The sequence below is a fragment of the Manacus vitellinus genome, unplaced genomic scaffold (assembly GCF_001715985.3).
Source record: "Manacus vitellinus isolate BGI_N305 unplaced genomic scaffold, ASM171598v3 scaffold_1_pilon, whole genome shotgun sequence".
Taxonomy (NCBI): domain Eukaryota; kingdom Metazoa; phylum Chordata; class Aves; order Passeriformes; family Pipridae; genus Manacus; species Manacus vitellinus.
In genome coordinates, this window is record NW_021939396.1 from 47,423,155 (window position 1) to 47,435,599 (window position 12,445).

Here is a 12,445-nt window from a genome sequence, read left to right on the forward strand (position 1 = left end):
TGGAAGGGATTACCCTTCCAGAGCATAGCTTCATCTCTCTGCAGATGCAAGGGGGAACATATTTCATAGGGGAGCAGCCCCCATGGGAGCCAGACTGATATGTAGGGCTTTAGAAGTCACAATGAACCCATTGCATTTTACCTGGAAGCTAATCAACTGCCGCCTGGGGCAGACCCACTAGCCCCTCTCTGATCCACTAAGGCATTCTCTCTAATAAATAAGCTGTTGTGCTGTGCCAGGGTGGTCTTCTCCCACGCTTTCCACATGGCTCCACACCTCTGTGCAGAGACATCTTGCAGACATCCTTGCCGGCAGACATGACTCATTTGGGGGAGTCTGCGTATGGGGTTTTGCAATAGTCTGATCAGGACATGAGAAAAGACAGTAATGAAGTGTGTGTTCAGAAGTACAAGGCACCCCATCATGTTCACATAGATGTTATGAAGATGACTGCTGTGAAATGATCTGTTGGCTGCCCAGAGTGAGGTGTGGGGAATTAAAACCTTCACCCAGCTGAGAAGAATGGTGGCTAATAGCTGATTGTCTCCCCCACTGCACAAGACACATGTTTCTTTCCTCATTTTCCCATGGTGTGGCATTACCTCCAGTGCATCGCAGGCACTTCCCCTCGGACTCGGTCCAGTCTCAACAAGCCCAAATGAAAGGCTGGATCACATGGCTCATGACAGGGGGGGATTCAAAGTCAACAAGATGCAGAGCACACACCCTTCTGGTAGGGGATGCCCTGGATGCAGGTTTGCAAAACTGATTTAAGGATGGTTGCAGTTATTGCTGTCTGAGTGATAAGACTGTGATGTTTCAGTGCCTTTTAAGAGAGAGTCAAAAAAGAAATAGTATCAGCTAACCAAAAATAATCATGTGGTCATCAAATAGTAGAAATACTGACCACATGAAATTCTTGCCATATTTGCCTACAGTACAGATAACTTCACTGACCACTGACTGTTATAACTGCATCATTTTTTAAATTTGGACGGATTCCTATATTCAAATTACTGAAACTAGAAGTACCATATCCAAATAATTACAGAGTTCAGGTTTGCTTCAATGAAAAAATCTTGTGTCTATCCAAATTGAAGTAGTTCCCAGCATGCTCCTGTGGTGATGGTCCCATCACTTTCTACACACGTGAAGGTGGCAGCATTATGCTGCCTGTGTCGTGAAATGCCCACAGCAATTTAGACCATGTCTGCGCCATGCTCAGCAGATGTGATGGTGTCATCCAGCTGGATGAAGAACAGCTGCAGCAACGTGGGCTTTAGGGCCTGGGCAAGTAACACGATGGCCAGTGGAGGCTGACAGTGCCACTATAGGTGCCTCAGCTGGCTGGCTAGAAACTAACTCAGGTATGTCTGTAGGTGCAGGGTTGTATGTCCCTCTTCTGTATGCACATTGACAGGCAAAGGGATAAGCTTCAGCTGGCAAGATTATACCATTACATCTGTCAGCATGGTGGGAATGTGGCCTAAGTTGCTGTGAACATTTTACAGTGCAGGCAATGTATCGTTGCTACCTTCATAGAAATATAAAATGATGGCATGGCCACCTCAGAGGAGTGCTGGGATGTACATAAAATTAGGTAAGAAAGAGGTTTTCATTAAAACAAACTCAAACTCTATAATAATTTGGACATAGTACTTGTAGTTTCAATAATTTCTTTAAAAGCACTTACTCTAGTTCTGAGTTATTCCATAGTTTCACCAAAATTTGGCACACAAAGAGGAGTGATTGCAAAGGTGCGATGATGTAACTCTTTACAAATACTGCTTTGCATATACATTTTCACAGCGATGTTTTTTCATTGTATGAGACTCTTGAGGGACAGCTTTGTTTGCCATGCTACCTTTTGTTTCTATGGTAAAGGCTCTAGAACATTGGCTGGAAGCAATTTTGTACACATCCATATGGCTACGGGCCACAGATGAGTCAATCACCTTGTACTTTTTTTAATTCAGTGCTTTACAGAGGAGCCTCATCTATTCTTATATCACAGAGGCAGCTTTGGACAATGCTGACATTCTTTAGTCCTGGTGGATGGGCTATATTTGACTCTGCGGAAGAAGGAGACTGAGTTGGCTCTTTTTTCCCTTCTGCCTGAAAACTCACCATCGAGCAGGTATTACTTTGCACCTACCAAAATTTTGAAATGGCCTGTTCCTGGCCTTTAGTTTGTCTCTTTGTCAGATTATTTTTGCTTTCATCAAACTAGGAGTCTATAGAATCATGGAATGGTTTCAGTTGGAAAAGACTTTTAAGATCAACGAATCCAGCTGTTAACCCAGCACTGCCAAGTCCACCACTAAATAGTGTCCCTAAGTGCTACATCTGCATGGCTTTTAAATACCTCCAAGGTTGGTGACTCAAAAGCATCCCTGGGCAGCCTGTTCCAATGCTTGACAACCCTGTTGGTGAAGAACCCTTTCCCAATAACCAATCTAAACCTTCTCTGCTCCAACTTGAGGGCATTTGCTCTTGTCCCATCTCCCTTCTCCACCTCAAAACAGTTTAAGGCAGTTACCTGAAGTAACAATAATTATAATTAATAGTAATAATAATATTAGTACTACTACTACTAGTAGTAGCAGTATTAGCAACAATAATAACGAAGTACAATAATGGGGTAAAACTGATATAAAATTGCCACCTTCTGAGTATCAAGAGTTGAATTACCCAACAGACTTGTATAGCATTTTACCACAGGAAGTAGGAAGTTTGGTGTCTTTTATCTTCAAGAGGGGAGGGAGATAAGAATAAGAGGACTTTGACTCTAGACCTGAGAAAGAGCTTTCTCACATTTTCATACATGCAGTTTTCTGTCTACGATCACACCTATAAAACTTTCATTTCTGGGTTTTGGGTTGTTATGGCCAAATGAAAACAGAATTATAACAAAAATCAAATATAAATTCTCTCTGTCCTCTAAAGTTAGACTATATTAAACCTTACAGATGTGTTCTTAGAGTAGTAGAGCTCTACAAACAAAACAACAGTAGGTAGTGTTAGTATAAAATAACAGTTAACCCATTGCCTAGTGGCATAAGATTAATAGAAGAATTTGAAAATGTCCCGAGTGTGAACAAAATCAGTAATTCAGTATCTGTGATTTAGTTACTAAAATTCACCAAAAATAATTAAGTTGACTAATTTATAATTCCTGCAATTGCAATGAATTTGAATTCTTTTTCAGTAACTAAACTTTTTAATTTATTTTTTAATATCTGGAAGATAGTCATATGAAACACATGAGTATTTAGAAACTGCATATTTAGTAGCATTTGAATGCCTTAAATTTAAGACAAGCCATGTAGAATCACATGAAGCTTCATGGTATAAAAGTAGCTGTACATAACTCGCGTTGCAAAACTTTACACTGTGTCAAGAACAGCAACTTCTGCTGTTCTGCCCAGAAAAGGATCATATGAAGCCCTCTCTGTTTATACCAGCAAAGTTATGAGAAGTTAATTATCTGTTAAAGCCTGAAACTGTTAAATATTTCCCAGGCCCAAGATAAAAACCACAGATTTTTATGGATTTGTCATACTCTTCAGCAGAGCAAAGCATTTACAGGGAGTGCAGATATTTAGGACAGCATACATAAAACCAAAGCCAGGAGAATTAAAGCTAGTTTACTTTTAAACTCAGCCCAGTTTACTTTTAACTTTTGTCTTCAGAAGAACTATTTGAACAAGGACAGCAAAACTAATCCAATCACAGGAAATGTGATATGTGTAAGTCAGGGAAGTAGGAGTAAGGTGGGGTGGGAAAAATTTGTTCTAGGAGAGAGCACTTAGGGTTATGAACTGGTGAAATAAGAAGAAAACTTCTTAATCTCATAGGTGGTTCACAGCTAACAAGCCAATAGCAGTGTAGAAAGAGAGATTCACGACAGCTTAATCTGTAAAGAGATCTAAAATCATGGAAATCACTCTACTTTTCATTGACATATATATTTATTTATATTTCCATTTAAATAATGGAAATATATAGATACAAAATATACATTATTTATGTTTACATCCTGATAGATGAAACCATCAGGAGATGATTTTTAGCTCCTGCTTTAATATACTCCTACCTTTCTGAAACCTTAATTTTTTTCAGGCTATTTTTTTCCTATAGTTTTTCTTTGACTTCGAGTTCAGTTTGTTTGGTTTTTTGAAGATTTCAAACAAGAAGCACTTGGGCCATTTTTAAGCTCTGGGATAGGGAAAATAAAAAGCTTTTTCCCAGGATAAAAGAAGAATTTTTGGCATCTTGACATTTTCTGTACCCACCAAGTGGCTTTAATGGGAAAATAGTATTTGCCACGGAAATGGTCCTTACTGAGGTATGAAGCTTTCAGCATTTCAGTGGAATTTTGTTATGTTTGGATTTCAAATTACTTTGTGAGCTTTGGCCATATGCTGGTTACAGGATTTTTTCTGCACTTTTAAAGCATAAAAGCAGAGGGAGCCTGTGCTGTATATGCACTTGAAGTTGATGTTGGCCTGAGCCATATGGTGACCAGATATGTGGATTGCTATCTGTCACTGGGGTCACAGTCTCCTCCTTTCCAGATACAGCAGAAGTTACTTTGGGACTGCCTATGCTGTTTATACAACTGTGCCCTTGTCTGCTGGCAGCAAATGCATCTGTGTTTGCGCTGGAACAGACAATGTCATCCAGTTTACTTCCTGCCTTGCAACAAGTTTGTTTTCAGACCGGATCCTCTCCATCAAACTGAGCCATTGCAGAAGTTACAAGAGGTGATTCTTTTTTTCCTATTTCTAGTCTGTTCAAGAAAATACAACAAAGATTCAGGTGCTCCATTTCTTACTCACCACTCACCACTCACAGGAAGCAGGAGCAGTTTTTCCTGAAGTTTCCTGTGCTGTAAGCAAAAAGAAGTACTATGGTGCCCGAAAATGCTCTGTAATAGGGAACAGTATCAAATGCCCTTTGTCGGGGAGCTGAGATCCATTGTAATAGACAAAGCCATATGCCTGAGGCCTCACATCTTTATTACAGTTAGTGACATGCAGGAAAAACATATTTATATACGTATATGTTGAACTGTTTCAACATCAAACATATGTTTGGCAACAGATATTTGAAAGATACTACTTCTCTTCAGTCTATCCATGTGAAATTCTCTTTTGATCTATTATATACAAAATTGTCTTCTTGTGCTAGCAATTCTTATTGCCTAGGTATTTTCTATTCTATTCTATTTCTGTTATAGTTCCTGTTTTGCCTCATCAGGTACCGAGATGCCTTTTCTCAGCATAGTAAATTATATGACTTATATCTCTCACATTTCTTTGCTTTCTCTCTCCTATTAGTAGAGCATTTTAATGTGTTCACTACTCAGAGCACCTTGCACCTCAAGCTTACTGTCTGGAATTTCTTGAGGAGCCTTTTCAGTGCATAGTTGAGCCCCCAAGGGAGGTGAGGAGGCTGCACTGCAGTCACCACTGTGACTGAAGCTTTAAATCAGCTGCTTACAGCCACCAGCACTCATCATCTAACGCAGCTTTTTTTCAGATTTTGCAAGCACACTGAGATCAATTCTAGTGTGACTTTATCATCACCTTGAGTTGGTTCAGATATGTCTGATTTAGCATCCATCACACCTTGCCTTAAGCAGGGAGCTCCTGCAAATGGCCTATTGCATAGATGAGCTTTAGCGATGGTAAAATATTTTGCCCACGGACTGGATTTGTTGACCACAGTTTTAATCTCAGAGCTTTGAGCTGCAGTGGCCTGTGCTATTAACTGTCTGGAGGACTAGAGCTGAGGCTAAACTGAGCCAGTTGTGTATGGCAAAGCAGGAGAGAGGGTGGTGAACCAAAGGCAGGCTTAACTTAATGTGATTTAACTCCTGTAGGTTTCATGATGACTAAATCGGAAGTTGAATGTGAGGGGAGCTCATGCATTACTAACTTGGCCTAATATGGTGAACAGGATATAGTCTCATTTCTCTCTTGTGCAACTCTTCTGAAGTCAGTAGTTACTTCAGGAACTCTGGTTTCCTAGCCTTTTCTCTCTTTCTGAGACTGTATGCCTTTTAAAGATGCACACTCAGAAACAATCTCTTTTGCTTATTTTTTCTTAGCTTTTTCACAAGAGGATGGGAGTAACAGTACCTGCTCAGAGAGAGCCGAGCCAGTACTTTTCGAGTATTCCACTGCTCTTCTGTTCTTGGTGTTCACTCATTTCCTGAAATGGGCACTACTGAAACCTCTTACAACGAACAGTCTCAGTACTCTAATGTACAAGAATGTTATTTACACCATAAAAAGTATTACATGTACTTTTTATAAGTACGTTATTATGTTTTAGAAGAAGCCAATGTAATAGTTCTACAGTTTACTGATTTCCTGTATTTGATAATACAATCTCTTCCAAACAATCAGCACTTAAGTCAGTGTCAGTTTGTATCACACAAAAAGTGAGAACATTTAAATATCTTTTGAAATACACATGACAACATGGATCTCTGGGCTATGATTTTGGTTTTATTAAGAATTATCAGTTTGCTTGTTTACTATGCATAGACATCAGCTTACGGAGAGACACTTTCAAGACTTAAAGACTATATGCTTTTGAAGCGAGAAAAAATGATCTTTCAGGCTTGCATGCTTTGTCAGCTCAATGTTATCAGGTCATGCATATGTTGAGTAATTTCTATTTCACTCAACAATACCTAGCTCGATTCCAAAATATGTGACACAACAAATGCAAGAAGAAGAAATTACCGATTTTCAGTTTACTTGGTTTTTATCAGGGAAATTAAACAAAACAAAACAAAACAAAACTATCGTGTTCAATGCACTGGTTGGTTATGTAGGATTGAACTTCCTATGATTTCTAATGCTAGAAATATGCAAGTTTCTAATCCTATAGATACAAATGGTCTGACTGAAGTTCATGAAAATGGGCTTCAAGATCCAAGCACGTGAATGAGTGCTCTCTGGATTAAAAACTATTACATTACACTCTCGAGCTATAACATGAGCACTTTATCACACCAGACATTTAACCCATACCTGTTTTTAAAAATTAGAATCAATTTTTCTTTTGGCTCTTTGTAGCCAAAGTCTCCCTTTTACAGTTTCAAAGCAGTGCTCAGAGTTTCCTAGACAGCTGGGTGAAGTACCTCCCACACAAATTCTGTTCTATTTGAGACAGACAGATAAGCGCTTGTAGTCCACCACAGTCATGAGAAAAGCCCAGTCTGACAGACACGTTTGAATCACAAGGACTTTGCACGCAGCTGAACACAAACACAACAAATTCACTCACCACGAACACTGGTAGAGGTTCTCAGGTGTATTGGTATAGAGGCAAGATCCTTTACTAGAAAATAAACATGTGAGGCTGGGCCTGTCCAATGCCCAGCTCTTGTATCTCCGGGAGTTCTCCAAGTCGCCAAGCCAATGGGACGGTGCTTCGCTCCACCTACTCTGTTGTATCTGGGCCACTGTAAGAAAAGAAATGCAAAGATGCAAAGGGCAAATGGGAGTAAGACCCATGTAGCTTTGTTTGCAGGGACACCTGGAGAGGATGGAAGAAGTTTTGCATTTCCAAGAGAACCCATAAGTTTTCCCATAGATATTGGATAAAACACATAAACAGCATCTGCTGATCACAGGGGTGATCTGCCTACTGAGCTGCAGATTCAGGCTTCCTTTTCTGTACTCTACTACAGTCTCATGAATTTTGCATTCTTTCCAGCTAGGTGCCTCAAATCACCCTGGTGAGGCCTGGCATCATCCCTGTGTGTGTTTTAGTGCCTAAACCTGTTGTTCAAGAGCACTGTGAATTAGGCTCTGTATCTCTAATGATGATTTTCATCTTGCTTAATATGAAGACTGCAAGAAGCATTTTCTTTGTATTTTAGAAATTACTTGCTGCATCACATATGAAACGATCCCAAGCCTACACCCTGTAGCTTGTGGAATACACAAGATGTTCTTTTTGGATTGTGGTTGCTGAAATGGAACATCTGCATTTCCAAGAGCAACCAAACCCTCTGAATCAAAGGGCTGTGGTAATAGCCAGCACAAAACGAGAGAGAGTGAAATGTTGTTGTAGCCTGTATTTTTGCTTTAACCATACATGCTTCTCAGTAGAAAACAAAAACAAAGATGCAGGCAGCTGTGGACAAGAAAAAGTAAAATGTAGAATGCTGTTTCTTTTTTTTTTCTCTGAATAAAACAAAATAGCAAGTAATGACATTAGCTCAAATGCTCTAGCACTTGGTTATATATTTGTTTCTCTCAGTCATGACATTGAAAATAACTCACAGTGCTAGTGATTCAGGTTTGCTATTGGCATCTGTTCAGTGACCAGAGACTTGACATTCTCTATACAATTTTTAGTGATTTTTGCAAAAATGCCATTGCTATTTATGGAACTGAGTGGAAGTCAAAGAACCGAACCAGCACAGTGGCCCCCATCCAACATTGCTTGAAACCATTATTTTGCTGGAGTCTCAAGCTGTGCCAAGGGAGGTTCAGGTTGGACATCAGGAGGAATTTCTTAACAGAAAGGGTTAAACATCGGAATGCACTGTCCAGGGAGGTGGTGGAGTCATCCTCTCTGGAGGTGTTTAAAAGACTGGCCTGGTACTTTGTGCCGTGGTCTGGTTGACATGGTGGTGTTCTGGCAAAGGCTGGACTTGATCTTAGAAATATTTTTCAACCTAATCGATTCTGTGATTCTGTTTCTCTATTTGAAGAAAAGGTCCCTGCTGCAAGTCTGACAGTAAGGTTTGAATTGGAAACACCAAGACACACTGCATGGATTACACATTTAGTTTAATGCTGGCATCTATTCTTTCTGTGTTTGGTGTGCTACCTTGCACATGGTTCTTGTCAGGACACAAACTGGCATGCTTTGAACTTCTGGTGTTGTGGAAGGTGGTCCCTCCTTCCCAGGATCACAGTGTGTCTGTGGTTGGAACAGATCGCTGAAGGTCAACTTCTCCAGTCCCTCTGATCAAGCAGGACAGACTCACAGGATGGGTCAGGTTGGAACGGACCGCAGTGGACCATCTGGTCCAACTTCCCTGCTCAGACAGGGTTGTCCTAGAGCATGTGGTACAGGGTTGCATCCAAGCGGTCCTTGAATATCTCCAGTGAGGGACCACCTGAGGACCACTTACAGCCGACTGCCTAGGGCAGTGTCCAGACGGCTTTTGAAGATCCGCAAGGACGGAGATCACAGCAGCTCTCTGGGCGACCTTCGCCGGCACCTGCCACCCCCCGTGCCCGTGCTGTGCAGGCGGCGGGAGCCACGAGCTCTGAGTCGGGGCGGAAACACGGCGGCAACATCGCCCCACGGCACGAGGACCGGGCGGCAAAAGACGCTTTCCCAGCGGGACAGAGCCCCGGCTCCGCGCAAGCCCCGCCGGAACGGGCGGGGGCGGAGGGGGGCGGGCACTGAAGGCCAGCGGCTCCCGGAAGGAGCGAGTCGGGCTGTCACGCCCGCCCTGCCCGTGCAGGGGCCGCTCCGAACCGCCTCCCTTCCTCCCGCCCCGCCCGCTCCTCCCTTCGGCAGGGCAGCTAGTCTGGGGCAGAGTCTGGAGCACGGTTCCTACGAGGAGCGGCTGAGGAAGCTGGCGTTGTTTAGCCTGGAGAAAAAGAGGTTTAGGGGTGACTTTATCCCTCTCTACAAGTACCTGAAAGGAGGTCGTAGCCTGGTGGTGGTCGGGCTCTTCTCCCCGGTTACAAGTGAGAGAAAGAGAGGACATAGTCTTAAGCTGCGCCAGAGGAGGTTTAGATTGGACATTAGGAGGAATTTCTACACAGAAAGGGTGATTAGACACTGGAATGGGGAGATGGGGGAGTCACCGTTCCTGGAGGTGTTTAAGAAAAGACTGGACGTGGCACTTCGTGCCGTGGTCTTGTTGACATGGTGGTGTTCGGTCAAAGGTTGGACTCGGTGATCTCAGAGGTCTTTCCCAACCTAATCAATTCCGTGACTGATTCCGTGATTCCTTCCCTGGCGTGCGGCCGCTCCAACCCCCTCGCGCGCGCGCGCGCACCTCCCGCGCCGTCCCGTGCCGTCCCCGCCCGCACCGGAGCCGTTCCCCCGCGCATGCGCCCCGCGCCGCCGTGCCGACTGTTCAAACGGAAGGCGGACATGTTGGTGCCTCTCGCAGGTTTTCTCGCAGCCGCCGGACCTCACGCTCTGCCCTCCCCTTAAGCCGCCTCCTTTCCTCCTCCCCTCGCACGCCGCAAGCCTCGGGTCGGTCCTGCAGACAGTCCCCCCCAAAGCCCCCGCCCCCCTCCCGTTTTTGGGGCCGCCGGGGAAGGGCCGAGGCGGGAGCGGAGCGGCGTTGGCAGCAGCGGGAGGCAGCGAGGAGGAGGAGGAGGAGAGAGGAAGAAAGATGCTGCTGCCGCCGCTCCGCCGGTGAGGTGACTCGTCCGCCATCCGCGGGGGCACTCGCCTTGTGCCTTCCTCGTTTCCTCGCCCCGTGCCCACGGACGGACCGACCCCACGGCGCTGAGACACGCCGCCGAGAGGATTCTCTTAAGTTTGATTTTTTTTTTTTCATCCGCTCTGCCTTGTTGGTGTGCCTGCAGGATTTTAGGATTTTGCCTTTTTTCTTTTCTTTTTTCCCCCCCCCCCCCTTTTCTGTTGTTTCTTCTGGTTCACCGGAAAGAAAGCCACGCTCCGGAACCTGGCACCGACCCGCCGGCGCTGCAGCAGCAGGGCGAGGAGGAGGGACCGCTGCGCTGGATCCCAGGGCGGCTTCCCCGGCTGGGAAAATGGGAATGCTGAGACGGTGGGGCCCGAGCAGAGGAGGGAGGGAGAGGAAACCTGCTGCTGCGGAGCTGTGAGCATCCCGGGAAGCTGCGTGCGTGCCTGGAGAAGCGGGGGGAGAAGCAGCCTCGTCTCCCCCGCCCTGCCGCGGACTCCCCTTGGGTTTTCTGTCCCCTTGGCGGGGACTTGCCCCAGAGACTGCCGTGATTGAAGGGATCTCCCAGGAGGCGCTTCCTCAGCCGGGTACAGGCTGTGTGGTTTCTCTTTTGTGCTCGCCTGTTCCTGTTTTTTTTTTTTTTACACATTACCATTTTTTTAACCTTACTTTGCTCTGGAATAAGGGAAACTTTTTATCTCCGGAAACATGTCGACGGGAGAAAGTTTTGAGTCTCGCTTTGACAAAATCGACGTGACTTTGAAGGACCCCAAATCCGAAGTGAACGTGGACTGTTTGCTGGTGAGTAGGGAGCGCCAATGGGCCTCCGGTCCCGTCTCCCTGAATTCCTTACCCTGTGGGACCGAATCTCGCACTCCTGACTGAGTCACCGCCCTGCTCAGCTCCGCACTGGTGTTTTGTTTACTCAGCCGAGGGTGCGTGAATGTCTCTCTGTGCTGGGAGAGCGGCTCATGCCAAGGAGCGCCCGCCCAGCCCTGCCTCACACTTGTCATCTCTCGCTCCGTGCGCCTTTCTGTGCCTCACCGGCTGTCAGAGGGGCGGTGGAGCCTTTCCACAGGGGTGGAATTCGTGAGTGCCACTCCTGTGTGTGAGCAGAGGACTGTAAATAGCTTTGATAGCAATTTTCTCTTCAACAACTTTTTTATAAGACTGAGGTTCTCTTAGGCGGTGGTTAAGCCCTGCAGCGCTGACTTCAGCCTGCAAATTAACGACGTGTAAAACACGATTAGTGTGCCCTTATAGGTGGGCAGGGGTTTAAGTGCATTTTAAACTAGTGGTTGTGCTAGGCCTGCTCTCTTATTGTTTCCCTACTTGATCATATCTAATGGTTCAGTGTATCTCACCAGTGCTGTCAGTGTTATTATTGCATCATAAGAAAGCAAACCATAACATTTCCTGACATAAAATCAATCAATGTCATTTGGTAGCTTCTTGACAGAAGTGGATGATCTTTCAGTTCCGATTATAAAAAGTACCTCAGCAAAGTGCATGCCAACCAAAAATCCAACCGATTTTTTTATGATGTAGCTGCGTCCTTAGACATGCCTAGAGATGCCCTTAACTAGTACCAAATTGTGATTTGTACTTTCACACTGAAGTAAAGGATTTCTTTTCTTTGTAGCAAGTAATAAAAGTTCTTTAGTGTACTTTTTTTCCTTAGCATTCTGTTGTCAGAGAGGAACAAATAAATCGAATTTGTTCTGGTTTGAACTCTGACATTTGGATTTGGAAGGGAAGGGAGGTGTGGGGGTGGAGATAGCTCTTAATAGTCATTCTTCATTTTTTTGCTGCATGGCTCTTGGCAGAAAACTCACTTGAGCATAAGGAGGTGTAGAGATTAAAAGAATAATGCAAGAATCTGTACAAGTTCATGATACTCTGTTTAGCTTATTACTGATTTGTGAGCTTCTGAAGTGTTGGCCCATCAAACCTGCATACCTAGATAAAGGAGAGTCTTGTGGATGCTGCTGCCACAAGGGAAAATAGCTCTGCGTG

The 12,445-nt window shown here is 44.4% G+C and overlaps 1 protein-coding gene across 4 annotated transcripts in view; it reads left to right on the plus strand.

Annotated features, from left to right (window-relative positions):
* The first annotated feature begins 10,652 nt into the window (after positions 1-10,652).
* The window catches only part of ROCK1 (Rho associated coiled-coil containing protein kinase 1), an 87,165-nt gene continuing 85,372 nt past the window's right edge, over positions 10,653-12,445 (plus strand). For all 4 annotated transcript variants that reach the window (XR_001921778.1, XR_001921777.1, XM_018081100.1 and 1 more), the window contains exon 1: positions 10,653-11,230. Coding sequence is in view for 2 of the 4 variants with exons in the window: in XM_018081100.1 (XP_017936589.1) it covers positions 11,138-11,230 (93 nt within the window). In the remaining 2 variants the exon portion in view is untranslated. The remainder of the gene's footprint in view (positions 11,231-12,445) is intronic.